This window comes from Seriola lalandi, unplaced genomic scaffold, assembly GCF_002814215.2.
Source record: "Seriola lalandi dorsalis isolate HSWRI2012SDOR001 ecotype SW California unplaced genomic scaffold, Sedor1 jcf7180002054881, whole genome shotgun sequence".
NCBI classification, from domain to species: Eukaryota; Metazoa; Chordata; class Actinopteri; order Carangiformes; family Carangidae; genus Seriola; species Seriola lalandi.
In genome coordinates, this window is record NW_019525434.1 from 1 (window position 1) to 20,047 (window position 20,047).

General features: G+C 41.6%; 2 protein-coding genes across 5 annotated transcripts in view; both read right to left on the reverse strand.

Moving 5' to 3' along the window:
• Positions 1 to 280: 280 nt before the first annotated feature.
• On the reverse strand, positions 281 to 6,658 carry LOC111671498 (ATP-dependent 6-phosphofructokinase, liver type-like). The gene is made up of 14 exons (XM_023428599.2): positions 6,403 to 6,658; positions 5,353 to 5,426; positions 5,167 to 5,244; positions 3,950 to 4,139; positions 3,601 to 3,766; positions 2,924 to 2,968; positions 2,734 to 2,842; positions 2,500 to 2,595; positions 1,949 to 2,041; positions 1,136 to 1,261; positions 972 to 1,036; positions 739 to 802; positions 457 to 603; positions 281 to 379 (listed from the first exon to the last, which is right to left on the reverse strand). The coding sequence occupies exons 1-14, from the start codon at positions 6,485 to 6,487 to the stop codon at positions 305 to 307; spliced, it is 1,413 nt and encodes a 470-aa protein (XP_023284367.1). The 5' UTR covers positions 6,488 to 6,658; the 3' UTR covers positions 281 to 304.
• A 1,570-nt stretch (positions 6,659 to 8,228) lies between these two features.
• The window catches only part of map3k13 (mitogen-activated protein kinase kinase kinase 13), a 32,768-nt gene continuing 20,949 nt past the window's right edge, over positions 8,229 to 20,047 (reverse strand). For all 4 annotated transcript variants that reach the window (XM_023428617.2, XM_087179935.1, XM_023428618.2 and 1 more), the window contains 13 exons: positions 18,315 to 19,024; positions 16,862 to 17,045; positions 16,523 to 16,714; positions 15,563 to 15,721; positions 15,230 to 15,388; positions 15,001 to 15,109; positions 14,713 to 14,822; positions 14,277 to 14,393; positions 13,546 to 13,689; positions 12,511 to 13,285; positions 12,345 to 12,415; positions 11,841 to 12,132; positions 8,229 to 11,732 (listed from right to left, as the gene is read on the reverse strand). In XM_023428617.2, coding sequence (XP_023284385.1) covers positions 11,631 to 11,732; positions 11,841 to 12,132; positions 12,345 to 12,415; positions 12,511 to 13,285; positions 13,546 to 13,689; positions 14,277 to 14,393; positions 14,713 to 14,822; positions 15,001 to 15,109; positions 15,230 to 15,388; positions 15,563 to 15,721; positions 16,523 to 16,714; positions 16,862 to 17,045; positions 18,315 to 18,957 — 3,057 coding nt within the window. In that variant the 5' untranslated portion in view covers positions 18,958 to 19,024 and the 3' untranslated portion in view covers positions 8,229 to 11,630. The remainder of the gene's footprint in view (positions 11,733 to 11,840; positions 12,133 to 12,344; positions 12,416 to 12,510; positions 13,286 to 13,545; positions 13,690 to 14,276; positions 14,394 to 14,712; positions 14,823 to 15,000; positions 15,110 to 15,229; positions 15,389 to 15,562; positions 15,722 to 16,522; positions 16,715 to 16,861; positions 17,046 to 18,314; positions 19,025 to 20,047) is intronic.

Below are 20,047 nucleotides of genomic sequence, written 5' to 3' on the forward strand. Positions count from 1 at the left end.
AAGTTATTAGGTATATTAAAAAGGTAATTATGTTAAAATATCAACATATATTGTGAGTACATTTAAATAGCATATGGATGGTTTTTAGCTAACCTAGAAAATTAAATACCTGACAAATGAAGTTACTCCAGAGATATGACAAGGATCCTTACCACAGTAAAAACAGTATTGTTGGTATATGTCATCATATTGCCTCACTGTATGCTCTAACTTTTTTCATCTATATGGAGATACATTACTAAAAAGTTGGAGTTCTGTTAAAATAGTTTTATAGAATTTTATAGAAATCAAAGGGTCCTGCTGCTCACCGTTTTGTCCCCAGCAGTGAGCCCCCTTGACCCGTCCATCCCGCCACAGTGTGCCACTCCATCTCAAAAAGCTGCCGACAGACAACCGTCAGTACAGAAAAATTTCCTCTTCAAGGTGGTTAGAAAAAATAGAGACAGAATGACTTACCGCTCCATTGGCGAGTCCTTGAAATCCATCATTGACAGCGTAGACCTTGTGTCCGTGAGCAAGTGCTACTCTCACAGCTGACCTCACCGCTGCGTTCATCCCCGCAGCTGGAGCTCCCACATTCAGAATAGCCAAAGAGAAATTGCTCTGTGGGAACATGAGTCAGATGTTATTGACAGGCACATTTGAGTTGAAGTTTTGTGATTCCTCTTCATGTGTTACAGCTAGGATCATACAGTTTGTGTGTGTGTACATGTGTGTTTATGTTAGTGAGAGACTTACCTCAGTCTGGGAAGCCTTCTGGAAGGCAAGGAGCTTGTAGATGTTCCAGTTGTTTTCGAAACTCCTAGGAGAACATCTACGGTTTTAGCTTGTTTTTTTATTTGCATGGAAAAAAATCAATCGCTTGTATGATGACATGAATCCGAATGGACTTAGTTGAAATACATCATGGCAGTTTTGCATAATTTTTATATGAACGGTATAACTACTCAATATAAATGAATATATCTCACCCTCCACGCAGTTGAACGGCCTCAGCAAACTTCTTCTCATTCATGGCCTTCTGCACCAACTTAGTCTGCACACAGTGGTAAAAGTTTAAAAATACAGCAAACTTCCCACTGTTTGTGTTTTATGTCCATGAAAATGAATAATAGAAGAGAGGAGAGAGACTCACCATCTCTACACACTCCATTAGAGGAAGGCGAACTGGATGGTTACCTGACAGGCCGATGACACAGGCTGGGGTGCCAGGAGAGGCCTCCAACAGGGCAATCACCGCCTCCACACCCAACTTACTGCTCTGAAAACAAAGAGTGCACATACAGTACATGTCCATTTAAATGTATGAATGTTGGAGATTATCACCTCCTACTCATTAGTAACGTTTGTGCTGGTTATGTGGATAATATGTCTAAATAAAATGCAGATTTAGACATGTTTATGTTTACTCGCACATGAAACTGGGAAGTGTAATCATACAGTATATATATATAAGTATAAATAAATGTGGTTGTCCCCACATGACTTGGATTTGTGACAATTTTGATTTCTAACTGAACACTACAAAGTCAGGTTTATCCCAGATAAACATCCATCGACTTTGTAATGTTCTATATCATGACATCTCATTGTGTATTACAGCACCAAATACACAGGCCACTTACAAAAAGCAAAAGGAGAAATTGCACAAAAACTGCTGTGCATTTTTTGTAGTGAGATTTATGTTGCAATGATTACCAACGGTTAAGCTTGCACACTGACTTAGACCAGTGGTTAAACCGTTGACCAGATCTTTGTTTGTGGTGTCTAATAAGAGATCAATTAGAGATTAATGGACAACTGGCAGCCAGTCAGAAAGACATATTTTCCTTGGCCTTTAGGCAGCTCAGCTCTGCAGTTTATAAGCAATTAAACACTAAAACTACAGCTGAAAAGAATAACTACCTCAACAATTTGTTCAAAATATAAAATATGTTGTTCAACTCACCAGTATTCTGTCAAACGCAGAGGGAGTTCCTCCTCGCTGAACATGGCCGAGTACTGTTACTCTGGTGTCATAACCCAGCCGCTTCACCACCAGCTTCAAAAACGACATAAAAGCATTTCAGTGTTGATTTGTCATTCACTAGACGAAACACAACTGAGAGAAAACTCTTTAACAAACATTTGGCAGGAAACTCTTCTAAAGCATTTTTAAAAATCATAGTTTCAGTATTTTCGTCCAACAAACAACATCCTGTCCTTAATATGTCCCTTGTAGGGATTAGACAAATAATTGACAAAGCGATATATGATATATATACTGGTTTTATATATATATATATATACTGGTTATCAGTACACTCGCATAAATATCACAATACAGTCTAGGCTGATATGGAGTAGAGGTGTAGCCTTCATTTGAATACTGAACTGATTTCTTTTAGTTTAACCTTTGCCTATTTCAAATCTGAATAATAATTCAACATAAAATTACCTCTTGGTTGGTGAGCAACTGTTACATACAGTATAGTACTGTCCTTAAATTATTAAACTTACATCTTTTATGTAAGTTGAGGAGATAGGCTTGCCATTTCTGTCAATGGCTCCTTCTGCGACGATTATAATGTTGAGTCTTGACCCTGTTATGCGGCTCTGGAGGTAAACAGACAAACACATGCATTAGCCACTAAGTCATTAAGCACAATCCAGCTTTTAAGCCCTGTATTTTATCTCTATTCCTGAAATGCTTGTGGATCTAACTTACATTGTGCTACAGTTTTTGTCACTTACCCCCTCTAGACGGGCACACATACGATCCTCCCAGCCCTCATGAGGAGGATCCTCTGGAATGAAGAGCCAGTCCGCCCCAGATGCCAGTGCTGACACCAAGGCCAGGTAACTGGAGCAACAACACAATACTTTATGTTTTATTCGGTGGCAGCGTATAAATGATAGCAAAAAAGGTCAAAGTGTTACTCACCCACAGTGTCGCCCCATGACTTCCAAAACAAAAGTGCGCTGGTGGCTGTAGGAGGTGCACAGCAGTTTTACTACAACAGGCTAATAAACTTTTTCAGCAGCTATGTGAGCAGACAAATTGCAGCATTGTAGCAGCATACCACGATGCAAGGGAGCAAGTCTGGACAAGCTTATAGAAATCATGCCTAAGAGACCTGAATTGGGGAATCTGCTATAACAAAACTTGGCTTACATGATTGTATCCCGCCCGACAATAAATCATTACATTATGCAGGTATGAGCCTGACATAGAGCTGCAAATAACATAAACATAAAATAACATTTTCATCATCAGTTTATCTGCAGATTAGTTTTCACAGTTAAACAATAAATCCTTTTTTGATAAAACTGTGTAATATGCCCAAGATCATTTCTATGGGCCCAAGGTGACATCTTCAAGAATCTGTTAAGAAAGAGTGTTTAGCATCTTTCCAAAAAAGCCCATTAATTTTCTGTTGATACATATCTATTCACATTTTCCCCATTAAAGCACCACTGTGTTCTTGTTATATCTTCATCCCCTGTAACTCATTTAATAAGAATTACTGACCAAATAACTTTGTGACCTAAGGATAATCACTTTGATGAAACACCTGCTGCTTCATTGCTGTCACTGTTCAACATCACACAGTGTCTGACCTCTGCGCAGTGGTCATGATGGCATCAATTATCTCCATGATGCGGTGCAGTGCAGAGTCTGCTCCGATGGTCATGTCAGTGCCGCAGAAGTCATTGTCTATGGAGCCAACAAGCCCCACGATGTTCAAGTGATCATGCTGCTTGGCCAGGGTGTCTGTGATCCGTCCTGAAGTAGCACACGCACACACACACACACACACACACACACACACACACACACACAGACATGAATGAAAGAGGATTCCATACTCTTGAAAATGAAATGATGCCTCAAAGGACTATTTAACCATAGAATCCAATTGTATTAAACTCATGTTTCCTCATCGACAGTTTCTTGAGAGCACTTTACCTTTCTGTACGAGCTCCGCCAGCAAATCGCTCCACTCACTGCGGAAGATGTTGGCTCCGGTGAGGCTGCCGTCACCACCACACACACACAGGTTGGTGATGCCTTTCTTCACCAGGTTGAAGGCGGCGGCAAGTCTGCCCTCACGAGTTGGGAAGGTTTTGCATCGGGCACTGCCAATCACAGTCCCACCCTGAAGCAGAGACATCATGTATCAAATCAAATCAAATCAAATCAAGTTTATTTATAAAGCATATTTAAAACAACCAGAGTTTTGTACAATAAAATACAACAGAAAAACACATGACATAGTAACAGCTAAAATGTGATGTCTTAACTATCTGAGACATACAGGGAACAGTTTGAAATAAACAAGTCACAAAGCAGTTCAGTGAAGGCAGACAGGGCATTGTAATCTGTCATTGACAAATTTGTTCACGCTCTGGCTCCCAAAGGGATTTTTCATGGCCAATGGAGATACTTTTGCAATGCCGTCTGATGCCAAACATTAACTGCAGTCACACTCAGCAAGACTGATACAGTAATCTGAATCAATCTGGATACAGGATGTTATGTTTGGACAGGACCAGTCGCAGTAAGATGATGTGATATAAACACAAGACATTAACACACCAATTGCATTGGCTTTAGAAAGCATGTGCCCTCCAACACACATCCAAAACAAGTCATACTATTGGGCAACGCAAAGAGGACAATGGGAGTCCTACTAACTATCATTTGAATAGTGCTGCTTGCTGCATCTTCAGCTGATAAGGCTCAAAGCACATGCAGCAAAACCCCTTACCAGGTTATTACCAGTATAAGACAGGCAGGGAGACAACAGATGAGAGGAGATGGATGAAATAATGAAATTCCTATTAAAACCGTAGAAAGAAGAATAAAGAGAGAGATTTAAGACAGAAACAATATAAACATAACAACAACATGAAGTCACAATACAATTAAGGCACAATAGGACTTGTATTCCAGAGGAGGTTTTGACATGTGACAGTAGGAAACGCATAGGTGTAAATAATAAAATGAATGGCGGGTCTGCTGATGTGCTTAGAGCACAGTTTGTTACTGACACACCTGAATATAACAGAGCCATCACTGCGTGTGCTTTTCCTACTATGACAAGTCGAAACTATGAGAAAGGCCTACCATAGCTACTTTCACCACTGCTGTCAACAGTGACTGAAGATAATATTTTAACCTACCAGTTGGATGATGTTGGTCACACTGTGCCAGTGTGCCAGTTTGATGTTTTCTCCCCCATCCACCAGGCCCTGGTATCCCTGAAAAGTAAAATGTATGTAGGACTGATCCCAGTCAAGCAAGAGCAAAGACCTAACTCAGTGTATGTATTCAATAGGGACACAAACAGGATGAAACAGCTTGTTTACCTCATGAATAAGATAGACCTTGGCCCCGACATAAATGCCCATTCGGGTCACAGCTCGGACAGCGGCATTCATTCCTGGGATGACAGTTGCACAAAAATATTAAGATTCATCTCTGCCTCTTAAGTCATTGCACACAAGCGGTTGCACCATGGCCCTGGATGAAGAAATCAAACACTGTGGTGGATATGACCTCATTATCAGTTATTGGGCAAAGGTGCCATCCGCTCTGCAGAGCCTGTAACCACAGCCCCAGACAGGTATTGCTTGAACAATTCCTGACACGTACGCCACACTGTATGAATTACCAGTGCAAAAAGTACTTATATCTTACTGTACTTAATGAAAAGTAGCCATACTGTCTGAAATACTCAGTCTAAAAATACTCTGTTACAAGCAAAAGTCATGCATTTAAAATTTAACCTAAGTAAGAGCATTAGCATTAATATATATGTTAAGCACAGAAGTAAAAGTATGCATAAAGCAGACTGGTTATTTCAGAATAAAGGAATATAATACTGGATTATAATTATTGGTGCATTAATGTGGGCATCAGTGTATTGTTGCAGTACTTTAAGGTGGGGTTAAGTGTAATTATTCTATACACTGTGGCAGTCTGATCTTAACCCACAGTGATACATCATCATTTATTTGTTGATATATTTTGCATTATTAATTTGAATAGTAAGCCAAGCAAGCAAAGTTATTAAAAGCAGAAAGTAGCAGAAAATGGAAATACTCAAGTAATAGCTGAAATTGTTATACTTGAGTAAATGTACTTAGTTACTTTCTACCTTTGTGAGCTACATACTGTACAGTCTGGGTATATATGTATGCAAGCCCATACGTGACCTTTGACCCCGTAGTCATCTGAAGGTTAAACAGACACTGCTGAGATAGTTTGATCATTTTGTTTCCACTCAGCTCTCAGTAAATAAAGTACCACGGTTTCTTATGTTAACATGCGTGGCAGACAACAACATTTCGTATCTACACATGTATTTAAAGACTACAAACTGCATTATTATTCCAACTTGAAGTTTTTCAGGTCACCTTGTGCATCTCCACCGCTGGTCAGCACTGCAATGGCCCGACCAGCTCCCGTCATCTTCAGCTTCTCCAAGTCCATCGAGGACATTTTGACGTTTTCAACCGAAAACAACCAAACTGTGTGAAAAGTGAGAAAATGTCCGTTAAAAAGCAAAAAAAGTGGTTGGTTTGTGGGGTATGGGGTTAATTCAGATGTTGCTTCCTCGTTGACGGCGAGTGAACGCTCCCAGTGACATTTCCTCACCGTTTGACTCCGCCCTGTCCAAAGGGAAGCTCCTCGAGTACACTTGGCGCTTGTTTTATAACCCCGAACCGTCCGGCGACATATTTTCCTCTCTATCAGTTAGTCTTTTCTTATTACCCCCGCCCACTCGCTGAACCCTAAGGTGTGTAACAGGAGGTCCACAGCACGTACAACACGAGCTGATTTCAACCAGATTTCATCAGGGAGCCTATAACGGCGCCAGTTGTTTCCAGGAAAAGGCCCCAAATACATACATATATCCCAGCAGTGGTGGAGAGTAAATAAGTATATTCATGTACTGTGCTTGAAGTACAATTTTGAGTTATTTGTTCTGTATTCAAGTGTTACATCTACTTACCATCAAGAGGCAAATATTGTCTTTATCTTCAGTTACTGCTTCAAATTATTAATCCAAAATATGATCAACATGATGCGCTGTTACCACAGAATGGGTAGCTATACACTGGAGTGAGTAGTTAAAATTAGCCACACCAACTGCAACATTAAAATTATCCTCACACGTTAATGTATAATCCAGTGATAAAATAAACATTATTTTGAAATGATCAATTTATTTTGTTTATTCATTAATGTGTTAATTATTATAACTTAATTATTATATAATTATCTGTTGTTTATTTGTGTTCTCATTTACTGTTACTATTATTATTTTTATTATTATTAACACTGCTGTTTTATTTTTATTATTTTATTTTTATGAATGTAAAATTCTAACTCTTATGTCAAAATGTCCTTTAGGATTTTCTTATTTAACAACATGTAAGGCTCAATAAAACAAGGTTCATAATTCTAAAACCAGTCTGCATAATGAGTGCTTTAACTTTTGGTAGTTTATATACATTTTGTTGGTAACACTTCTGTCGTTAGAGTAAAATTTTGAATGCATGATTTTACTTGTAATACAGTAAATCTACCTTGTATAGAAGATCTAAATACGTCTTCACCACTGTGCTTCAGCTATAGAAACTTAGAGCAAAAGCTAAGGATGTCAAAATAAATGTATTAAATTTAAGTTTAATATTTCTATTTAAATATTGACATGCTATTGTCTCAGGGACTTATTTCTTTATTTGTTTTACATTTGTCTTAAGATTTATAATTAGGCCAGTGATGTGACTATAGTTGAGCTTATTTTAAGATAAGATAAAACTTTATTCATCCCGAAGGATAGTTTTGTACCAAAGATTCTCAGTAAACAGGGTAGCCTGAAATAAACACATAAACTGGTAATATTGGTAAGGAAAATGGAACTTGAAATTTAAATTATTCAAAGAAATGTAACTTGTAATTTCATATCATATTCTGATATTGTTTAAAGAGAATATCTTTAAACATGACTGTTGTTGAAATGAGGGATTTAGAGCTTCTCCACCAAATTCCTCACATTAAGACGAGAAAGATGTAGGGTGTGACTGGACAATTCAATGAATAAATATTACTTTTTGTGTCCAAACCCAACTGTGAATCTATGAATTAATTGATTAATCTATGAGTAAATATAAATTATGTGCAAGGATGACATTAAACCAGCAATAATCTTAGCCACAGACGACAGAGATCAGTGTTTTGGGTACAGTACATCAGCATTTATTCCATGCAGTTGTTTGCTCTGATTTTATTCTCCCAGATACCCATTGCACTGTACACTGGATAATACAGGAAACTGACGGGATTGGTTGATCATAATGCCATTCAACAGGAAAGGGAGTTGGAAATGAGTAACAAAGAAACAGACGTTTGATACATGGGATGAGGCGACATGATGTCCACAGTTAGAGACAATTTCACTGAAATTCAGATGTAAGTAACTGGAATTTTGATTAAAAATGAGAGGAAGGAACCACTGCAGAAATTGGCATCACAAATGCCTCCAGGCTTTAAGTCTTATTTACCCTGTTGTGACAGTCACTTGACTGGCTTTTGGTTGGAAACAGAAGAGATTCCTTATAACCTAGGTCGAGATTTAAAAAAGAAAAGAAAGAAAAGAGATTTATGAACACCTGATGTTGCTAATTACTGATGTAAAGTCTGCAAAATCAATACTTCATCTGTAATGATGATTAAACGATGAATGGTCCATTTCAGAGTCAATGATATGACAATGCTTTTGTTCTCACATACAAATACTGTCCTCTTTCCATACCAATGCATTGTGCTTCCTTTCAATAATACTTTTCAGGAGAAATCATAGGTCACAACATTTCTAAAGCTGCCTGAAATAAAAAAACAAACAGAAAAAAAAAACACTGCTCCTCACCAGTCATTCATAATAAATTAATTCAATAATCATGTAGGCCAGCTACAAAGAAAAAAAATAATCAAAATTAAATTAAACCTTTACAACAATCATACTTCACAGGATATATGCCAGAAAGACAATGTTATTGACAGCTTGATCAGATTACCCAGTCATTACAATACACTAGGTTATTTCATACGAACGTAAACAGAGTGAAGAAAGTTGAAGGAGACTCAAGGAAAGGCAGCAGCTGTTTTCAGAACTAAGTGTAAGCCTTTCCAAAGCTTTCAAGCAAAAAGGTAATTTATCCATCAGTACAGTTTTAGATTCACCTTGTGCTACTCAGTTTGTATGACCCACGCCCTCCTGCAGTGTTCAATACTGATGTGATACAGATTAAAGAATTTCCTGCTCATTTTCAACCAGTCGGCTGGTCGTCAGTGACAGAGGCTCGAGGCCCTGTCAGAGCTGTGCGCTACGTTAAAGAGAGAGGACAGAAACAGGTCACGTTACATTTACAGATGTTTATATACAGGAGTAACTAACACTGAGATGAGGTTGTTGAAAACCAAGAGCTGCTTAATTGCTCTGTGGCCTTGTCTCTGGCTTATATTCCTTATGTAGAACCTCAGCCGTCTGCATACACTAGAGCTGACATCTTGACATCATTAACGTTAAATTCAACCCTGGCTGGCTATTTTTCAACCGTAAAATCATTGGGATGAATGACAAACACTCAAACAGGGATTAAAAATAAAGCTCCCACAGATGCAGTATCCCTTTTCAAAGTCAACCAGACAAAAAAAGTAATATTGCTGGCATTTTGGGATTTGGATGGTGATGGGAAACTTGGGATAAATTACCTCGGGTATAAAAAAAAAAGAAAAAGGAATTGAGCCATGACATTTACATAACACAAGGCAAAGTAAGTTAAGTGTAAGTGTCACCACCTAGTGGCTTTTGATACATCACTCCTCTCAATCACCAACATAAAACCTGAGCACCGAGCCCTGGAAAAGGCGATTTCACAAATATGGGACAATTTAAAAATATAGCATCTATAATAAGGTGTTTGACACTTGCTGCTCTCCTCTAGCCACCAGTCACTCTGTTGTGTCTAGCCAGCTAGACGCCCCGCATCCTGAGCAAGCAACTTCTTTCTCACCTGAGTGCCACCCTATGTTATTGCTGTTTTACTCACTACAGCACGGAAAACAAATTTTGGACATTACGTATCAGACAGTATAAATTACCCTGCTAGAAAGTTCGTACATGGGAGACACTGCACCTAGTGATTTCAAGAAATGGGATACTGCACCTGGATTGCGACTAAAACACTCTACATATCTATATAATATTAATGTCCAGCAATGAAGGGTTGAACATCAAGGCTATCCGTAAGACCTTTTTTAATATTCCTGCATGGTCCATAATATGTGCCGCTCAAAGAACATTCCTACATACAATAATTGGTCCAGTCCAGTTTCTCACAGTCCTCGAACAATCCTGAGATGAGACTTGAAACTGTAATGTCTAATGGAGGGGAAAGGGCTTTGTGTTCACACACATGCGCACACACACGCGCGCACACACGCGCACACACACACGCACACACACACACGCACACACACACACACATTGATAACTCCCTCCGTAACTCTGGTCATGACATCTGATTGATGATGACGACGACGTAGGCGTGTCTTTGAGAGAAGGATGAGCAGGGTCAGAGAGGAAGAGTCTCTTTTTTTTTCTTTTTTTTTTCGTCAGCTGTCAGGTGAGTCTTCATCTCTGTTGCTCTGCTTGCTTGTCCACTTCATGCAGTCTTCTGGCACCTTTTGCATTTTTGCGAGCTGCACAGACATGCTCGGACAGTTCGTCAGGGGGAGGGGCTTCCGGATGACTACACACGTACGGTGGATTTAGGGAAAGGAGGAAAGTCCGGTTGCGAGGCAGGTTGTTTCATGCTGGTGTTCACACTGTTTCCATGAGCTCCCTGTTCCCTGCTGGGGACGGGATGGAAGTGGAGGAGGCGGGGTACTGGGGCTACTGCGCTGTAAACTCATGATAAAGCAAGTTGATCAAACTGTAGTAAGAGAGAGTGCCTGTTGGCTGGGGTTTTGGATCTATAACAGTAAGATGTTGAGAGCCACTGCAGCCAGATCAAAAGGCTTGTAGTGACACGTGTCTGCATCAGTCACCTGAGAGACCAACACCCCAGTGATGTAACTTTGCCCAGCTGTCAGCCTCAGATAGATCAGCACTTCAACAAGTAATCCTTCTCATCATCATCATCATCATCATCATCATCATCATCATCATCATTATCAGCATCTTCATCCAGTCTCAGTCTCTCCTCAACACACAGTTAGCCCATGCTCAGTTTCAAAATGTCAGTTTTTTTTCTCTGTTTAGATCAGAGAACAAACAGGTCCTGAATTTTCCTCCAAAACTCAGACAAAAATAAATTATGAATGTTACACTATCTACTGTACATTAAATTCATCATTCAAAAAGGGAATCCCTGCCATGGGTTGCCTGGATGCTGTACTAGAGATGAAGGGGAGTGGGTCTCATGTAGGGGAGGGTAGGGGGAGGCTCTGGGAGAGATTGCATGGGGCTTTGCTATAGGGAACTATCTTTACAATGTCATCCTCTTATTGCTGTATTTTCTGCAGGGCAGAGTGGGACACAATGGCCTCCAGGCAAAAACAGATCAGAGCCCTTTCACCACGAGGAAGGGGCCCCGACCTTGTTGTTTCTAATGGTGGCATCGGAGCACTCTGCTTCTGACGAATCACAGTCTGAGTCTCCAAACTGTAGCGGATTCTGAGAGAAAAAATTTGACAGAAAAGACAAAGAAACATTATCACACATTGGCTTTTAAAAGTTTGCTTTTATTTTTTTGATCAATCCCCACACATCCACGTTACTGACCTCATAGCTGTGTTCATCGGAGCACAGTTTTCCCAAGGAGATCTGGGTCTTGACCCTGCGGACAGCGCACTCCTTGTCAGAGAGGCCGTCTGACTGGGTGGAGATGTCGATGGGGATGTCTGGTGTGTGCGACAGCAGCTCGTCCAGGTGCTCCTCCTGACTGGCGCTCAGCCTCTCCAGAGGTCCGCTGTGGGAGTGGTCGCTGGTGTTTCCCTCCTCTCCGTCGGACACCGACAGGTTCTCTGAGCTGAATGTGGAGTAGGACTGGAAGCTGCTCATGCAGCGATGAGGTCTGTGAGGGAGCAGGGGAAGACAGTTTTGAGTCTGGTTCATACCTTGCTCAGTGTATTTGGAACTTGTCGATATTACAAACTAACAAAGTTATTATTTTTGTTATGATGGTGTAAATCGTCTGTAATTTTCTATTGTTGCACCACACGATGTAAGAGTGTTACAACACAGAGGAGGTTAAGGTTGCAAACTAAATAACCAACTGTATTTTACCTCTGTCTCCGTGGAAACTCCACTTCACTATCCACCTCTCCCTCTTCCTCTTCAGATGACTCATCTCCACCCTGTCAGAGAAGCAATTAACCATCATTTTTCATAGTTTCCTTGAAATAAACGCACGTCACAGATTCCCTGATGTAAGGCTTCAAGCTCTGCTTACCTTCCTGAGTGGTCTGAGAGTGTGGGGCAGTGCAGTGGGCAGGGTGTGTGTGTGTTGGGATGCCTCCTGTTCCTTTGGATCAGCCTTCTTTGTGGCCTCCCCATCCGAAGCTTGATCTTTGCTGGGTGCCCCTAAAGAAGACTGAGTCCCTTCTTGGGTGCTTAGCAGCGAGTAGTGGGGTAGCTCTGGGTGGCTGGATGCAGGCAGGGTCTCCTGACAGTGTAGGCAGCCAGGGAAGGGGTGCGCCTGGCAGCAGGGGCACAAAGTACCAGCTGCAGCACCTGGGACAGGATTGGAGCTGGTGGATGAAGTCCGCTGTCGCGTATCCGCATCCACAGCAGTGGAAATGAGGTCGGGGCTGGAACCGGAAACATGGCGCTGCAGGTGGTCCGTCTGAGGGCTACGGAGGGCAGCGGCAGGGCCGAAGTAGCGCAGGTTGTTGGCACAGTTGACAACGGCCTCCTCACGGCCCTTCAAGGGGAGGAGGGGCCCCTCATTTGGTAGGTGGTGGTGGTGGTGGTGGTGGTGGTGGTGGAGAAGATGGTGGAGCGGCTGCTCCTGGAGAGACTGGGTTTCTTCCGTCGCCCCAACAACAGGCTTCAGCACACCAGGGAACTCGCTGTGGCTTCCTTTGCTGTTGGCGCGGCGGTGACGAGGCTTGCTTCGGTAGCGGGCTTTACCAGGGGGAGTAGAGACCTTCGGGCTGGCAGACAGTGGTGAGGGGGAGGGGAGAGGGTCAACACTAGGGATGCCATCAGAACGAAGCAAGTCAGGCCTGGAAAAAACCCATTCAGCAGCATTAACATAATGTAAGTGAATCTTATTACCCACAACATATATTCTAACGACACTTCTTATGTCCGTCCTTGTAGTTTTACCAGAACATATAAAAATTTATCTTACTTTACTGAGAACTGACACTTATTTATATATAAATGTTTGAACCTGCAAATGCTAATGTGAGTACAGCAGCTGAAACTGAGAATTATTGTCTTTTCTTTTACAGTTAATGGTTCAATTAGCTAAGGTTCTTGCCTTTTCGTGGGGGGCATCCCAGGTTTGTGGGAAATGCTTCCTTTCTTCTTGATGAGCTTCTCTACAGCGTTGGACCTGACGATGGGTCGGACCAGGTGTCGCTTGTAGGTCCCGGGGTATTTCTTCTCCACTGCCTGCTCTCTCCTGCAGGGATGGCAGAGTTAAGTTGGAGCTGTATGACTGTGAACTGCATCAACATTCACTTCTACACAGAGTTGTACTTTCATTACTATAAACTCTACAAGGCAGAAAATTAAGGTGTACAAATCTACTCTATATAAATTCCTGTAAAAACCAGTGCAGATTATCTCATTCTTTATCCAATGATCACACTTAAATTTACTTTACTTAACTCACAAGAGAACATACACAGCAGTTTATCAGAAGAGGAAGGAAATCCTAATCGCTGAAAACAACAGTTCAAGAAGTTGGAAAAAAGTCAAGGCAATCAAGAAACTCCCTGAGACTTTTATTTTTTTGTGTCATTCTCAAAAAACAAAAGCTGAGGCTGAAAATTATCATTTTAGTTCTGTTGTTCTGACCAACTGAAAATACTTTCAGATGTCTTGCCAGGTCACTGTAGTCATTTCAAATATTTGTAACAGGAAATGCCTTTGAGGATGAGGAAATGGTGGCATACTGACAACCAGTAAGGCCCAGTTATGAGGAAAAGAGCAGGACAGTGGTGCAGCTAACTGATTACTACTATGATATAACGTTTATTTGCATACTTCATTAGTTCCTTCTCCCGGACCTCCAGCTGCAGCATGATGGCACTGAGCTCCATGTAGAGATTGTTGGCTCTCTCCAGTTTCCTCTCATAGTGCTCGCGAATGTCCAGTGCATGCCTGCGGGAGTACAGGAAATGCAGCGAAATATTCACTCCCAACAATTTCAAATCTACATCAGTCACACTAAGAAGCAAATCCCTGCAAAATTAATTCAATTTCCATTAAAATACACAACTACTAAAGACTGTCTGGTCTACCATGCAAAGTATTTCAGATGCATTTTAAGGGAATGGTACATCTGTACAGACTAGCCAAATGGAGGCGATAGAGCATTTGTTTACTTGTTACCAACAGGCAGAAAGAATTCATGCTATCGACTGGTGATATGTTTATTATACGCCTTGTTTATCCCTGAATGCGGCCATTTCATACAAACCTGAGTTCATCCCTCCTGCGCCGGATCAGCTCCTCGTCCAACCTGTGGATGCAGGTGCCTTCACTTTTGATCTTCTCAAAATGTTTCTTCACTTCCTCCCTCCATTCTGCCTGTAATATAAATTTGAACCAGTCAAAATGCTGTCAATCCACTCAGCTATCACTGCTATGGCAGAAATAATAATGTTATCTTGAGCTAATAAATATATGGGCTTGTATAGTGCTCTTCCTGTGACCAACACAAAGTGAAGGTCATTTTTTTTTTGTGTTTTCCAGCTGTAGTGCAGACCTGGGACTTGAAGTAAGTCTCCTGAGGAGCTCCAAGGACGTCGGCAGATGCAATGTCGAGGTGTAGGAGAATCTGACGAAACGAAGGCCTATTCCTGGGCTTGCCTTGCCTGGAAAGAAAATGTGGAGAAGAGATGTGATTAAATGAGAATGTGTACTTTTTAGCAGTTCTGTGTGGCGCATCATTTAAGTGTAAACACAGCCCTCAACTATTGTTATTCCATACTCACCATGTTTGTTTCATGAGGATTTTGAAGCCATCTGGGCATGTGGAGGGCACAGGAAGGTGAAGACTGTTGCTGCCAACACCCCAAATAATGGCTGAGGAGTCTACATCTTTGTAGGGAATCTCTCCAGTCAGCAGTTCCCACAACACAACTCCAAATGACCTGCAGTACACAAGAGAGACAGGTCTCACTACAGCAACATCGACAGATGACTCTTAAAAATACTGACAAATAACAATGTGTGCATTGCTTGCATATATGTCTCTGTGTATTTATACCTTACTATATTTCTTAAAATAAAATTTAATTCTAAACTTGTGGCATTTCAGTACTTACCAGATGTCTACCTTCTCAGACACAGGCTCATTTCTTATCACTTCTGGGGCCATCCAGGCCACCGTACCGGCAAATGACATCTTTGTACTTTTGTCACTGAGCTCTTTGGACGTTCCAAAGTCAGAGATTTTCACAGTGTCGTTGTGGGTGACCAAAACACTAAAACACACACACAGACAGCACAAACACTTGTTAGCAAACTGACTAAAGAAAGATGTTTGATTAATCCAGATCAGATGACTTGGATCAAACCATTCAGACTGAAGTTTTTTTTCCTGTGAAATTTCACTAGCTTTTAAAGATGTGTGAGTTTCTTTTCACAACATTTAAAACCATCTTCCATCCTAAAAGACCTCACAGTTACAGAAGCACATTTCTGCATCTGAATCACCTCATTTAGCCAAATGAGACTGACCTTTCCAGCATATTCAGCCTGCTATCATTCTGCTGACTAATACAGTGTTTGGCACTGCTGCAGCATGATGATATTGATTAGACAAACAGGGCTACAGTGTGCAGAGGACGAGACAGGAAGAGCAGGATGAGGCACAGCTCTGTGTCTTAGTCTTACATTGAGGCGACTAGCTTTTATTAATTCCAAGAATGGCATTTGAGCTAATGTCAGAGTATTTGGAGCTAAAAGGCTGAATTGCTGTTGTTGCTTTGGGCTAAGAAATCTTAAACAAGACAGCTGAGCTGTTTTCCTGAGCATTACAGATCAGTTTTGAGAACATGACCGCAGCACCCCTGGGCTGCTGCATAAGAGTAAAAAAACAAGAAACATACTGCACTAGATCAGGAACAAACAACAACTTTTCTGCTTCACATATAGAAGCATCTTCATCTGATTTAACCGCATTCCTATTGCAGTTCCTATACTCAATACAGTTGTCACAGGAGTGAGAATTAGAAACTCAGTTATATTCTCGTCTGACAATACCAGCAAAACAAGAGACTCACTTGGGAGACTTCAGATCTCTGTGGATGATCTTGTGAAGGTGTAGGTAGTTCATGCCACTGGCGATGCCTGTGGCCCAGTCCACCAGCAGCCTGGGGGTCACTTTCCTCCCCGCCCTTAGCACCTCGTACAGCTGACCCTGTGCACAGTACTCCATGATGATGCAGTAGCACGGTGCCTGAGTGCACACGCCCCTAGGTTGCAAAAAAAAACAGGAAACACATCTATAGTCCATCGGACAAACCCAGTGTCTGTCCACCATGCACACTAGGACTCAATCAGAGCTGAAAACAACAGAACAGCATCAGTTAACAAACACAGTCAAGTGGCTGTAGACTTACTTAAAGCTGATGATGTTGGGATGCTTGAGTTTTCTCAGGTGTTTAATGTCAGTCTCCTTCTGCTCGCGCACTTTCTTGATGGCCACCTCCTCAGAGCGGAACTTTCCCAAGAAGACAGCCCCCTGCGCACCGCTGCCCAGCCACTGCAGCTCCGAAATCTCCTCAAATGGAACCTCCCACATGTCTGGACACAGATAAATTACATTTTGTCAGTATGACAGCTGCATAAAGTCACATTCTGAAGTGCATATTATCGTCTTTGATTATATAAGATTTTTAGCATTGTGTTTGTCTGTCTATACTCTCTGCTGCCACACTTGCTCTATATAGGAATCGCTCAAATTTTTGGGGAATAAGCTTATTCATTTTCTTGCTGAGTGTAAGATGTTCACCTTCATATCACTCTCAGGTCTGTATGATGATAATAATAATAATAATAATAATAATAATAATAATAACAATGATAATCTTTATTGTCCACAAATGTGGTAATTTGCCTTTGGATTCACAGGCTGGTTAGCAACAAATAATTGAGACTCACAAACAATAAATATATGAAGCTCATTATATGAAACTACAGCCAGGAGCCGTTTAGCTTAGTTTATCCAAAAGACTGGAAAAAAGGGGAAACAGAGTGAAGATAAAAAAATCCACCAACCAACTCCCTTTTTAAAGCTTTTAACAGGTTAGACCTTATTTGTAGTATGAAGTACAAAGTATAAAAAAAACAAGTTGTGACTCTCCCTGAGGTGAACATGAAAATGTGAACATATGAAACTATTCCTTCAAGAAATGACTCATGACTCAAACATATATGTTGAAACTTTCAAAATAAATGTCAATCAGTTTAAGTCTCCTATCCCCTCTCTCATTGTAATATAGTAACTCAGGAGTACAGTCCGTCTCAGAGGTACAGATACAGTATGTGGCACACCCAGAAAAGCACAAACATAGTAAGCACTAGTTATTGTATTACTTAGTCATACTGAGCAAAAATAAGCCTAAAGCCCAGTGCAAAGTGCTATAAACGTCTTAGATAGTGAGTCATACACTGTTCCATCCTCGTTATGTGGTTTTGGAAACAGCGTAGAGGAGAAGCTATGCTGCTACATCTGAACTACAGCTGACCAACCACAAGGCCCAGCCTAGTTCTGTCTGACCACGACTCCTATCCTGTGTGTCCAGCCTGTTCAGGCAGTCCTGCAGCAAGGTGAGTCTACCTTTACCATGACTGCAGTTGAAACCGACAGCTGTACAGCTTCACCGCAACAGCGATATAGTGAAGCTAGGAGTGGCTATTGAATTACAGTTTCAGACTACATGAGGAGAAACAGGAGGGAAGCTGAAGTTTGTTTCTCAGAAGTCTTAAATAGACAGGGACATCTGGATTAAACACAGAGCATTTTGTTTACTTTACTGATGCCATGCAGAAAGACACAACCCAAGAGCTAACCTTGCTGTTGTAGCTTGTATTCAGTTGAGTATGTTTTCCCTATGATGTTCCAAACAGGCCGAAGACAGCCAAAGAGCCCCTCTAAGAAGCCCCCTGACCCAGGCCCTGCTCTCTGGAAGTGCAGCTTGATGTCGTCAGGGTGATGTGGGTGGCTCTGTCTCCCCTCTCCACTATGGTCCATGGGACAGTCCCCTTCTCCCATCTGCTCCTCCATCCCACTGCCACACCCGCCGTGCTCACAGGATGCCGGGGACCCAGCTTCTTCATGGTCCTGCTCCTGCAGCTGGAGCACACTGTTGTCGAAGTGCCCGCCCTCACTCCGCGTTGAGTCCACGCTCAAGGCCGTGTTTGGGGGGCTTATACCCCCTAGCACTGAGTCCTCGTCCTGTCCAGGCGTCTGCAGCGTCTGGATGGGAACAGGCAAGTGTGTAGGTGGGGCCAGGTCTGTGATGATCTGAGGAGGTAAATTAGAGGGAGGGGCCTGAGGAGGCTGGGGTTGGGAGTTGGGTGAGTTTGATTTCTTCATGGCGTCCCCAACCACGGTGAGTTTGAGCTCCTCTTTCAGCTTGCCCACCAGCAGACTAGGGCAGGAAGTCCATGATAGCACCTCGGGGGAGCTACCCATGGTGTCGTGCATGTGCATGGGCTGCCCAGTGATGATGAGTGGGGCGCGTCCTAACACACGGGTTTGTCTGAATGCTGAAAATCACCTGCAAGGGAAGGATAAAGAATGAGAGAGAGGTTAATTGAATTGTAAAGTACACAGAATTTGGAGTAAAAAGCTAAGCTGATTCCATTTGGATGATTGTAGACACCACTGACACAACATAAACATGATTATAACTGTCATTATGGGACCCTGTTACTTCCACAAAGAGAAATGCAATCCTCTCACTTTCCTCTCATTGATCCGGGATTGAGAGAGCTTACGTTAATGATTATTATTTCAACTATGGAACGCAAACAATGCCAAGTGAAGCAGGGACAGACTCTGCAAAATAGACACAACTAATGCATTTCTGGCAAACTTCTGGGAAACAGTTGGACTGAACAGATCACACTATGATACGATGATCTCTGAGAAGCAGTAACAGTATAGCGGGGATTAAAGGCCTTGTTGTGTATTAGGACTAGGGAGAGCAAAACATCTGGCACACACAGCCTATCCTCACTGCTTAACCAGCAAGTCTGAACATGGCCGCCACAAACCTTTAAACAGCTGCACAGGAAACTCAACAGACGCTCAACCACCAGGAGACAATCTATACCATCTTAATCTGTCTGTGAGTGTTACACAAGACACCGTTGAAACAGGGTCAAGGACGGGATATGTTTCTGAAAGGGATGAGTCCAAACATAGAGGTCATGGAAAAACATGTTGGTGATATGGGTAAAAACCTCTTTCCCGCTATATGTAACACTGTGATATCAATATTGTGATATTAATATATATTGTGATACAGTCAATTTTCTGGAAAATCAATTGAGAAACTGTTTATGGGAAGAGGTGTCTAGGTTTTATCATATAAAATAAGACCACGGCCAAATACTTCTAAAGATATTAAAGGATAGCTTCAGTGGTATTGCAAAATCTCCAACAAATTTAATTAAGTTACATATCGTCACATTATGCAAAGTAGCTGTCATCACTGTCGACTGAAATCTGAGGCAAAAAACACTGATTTCTCAAACTTGGCAAATGAGCTCAGAGCAAATATACATGCACAGATGTA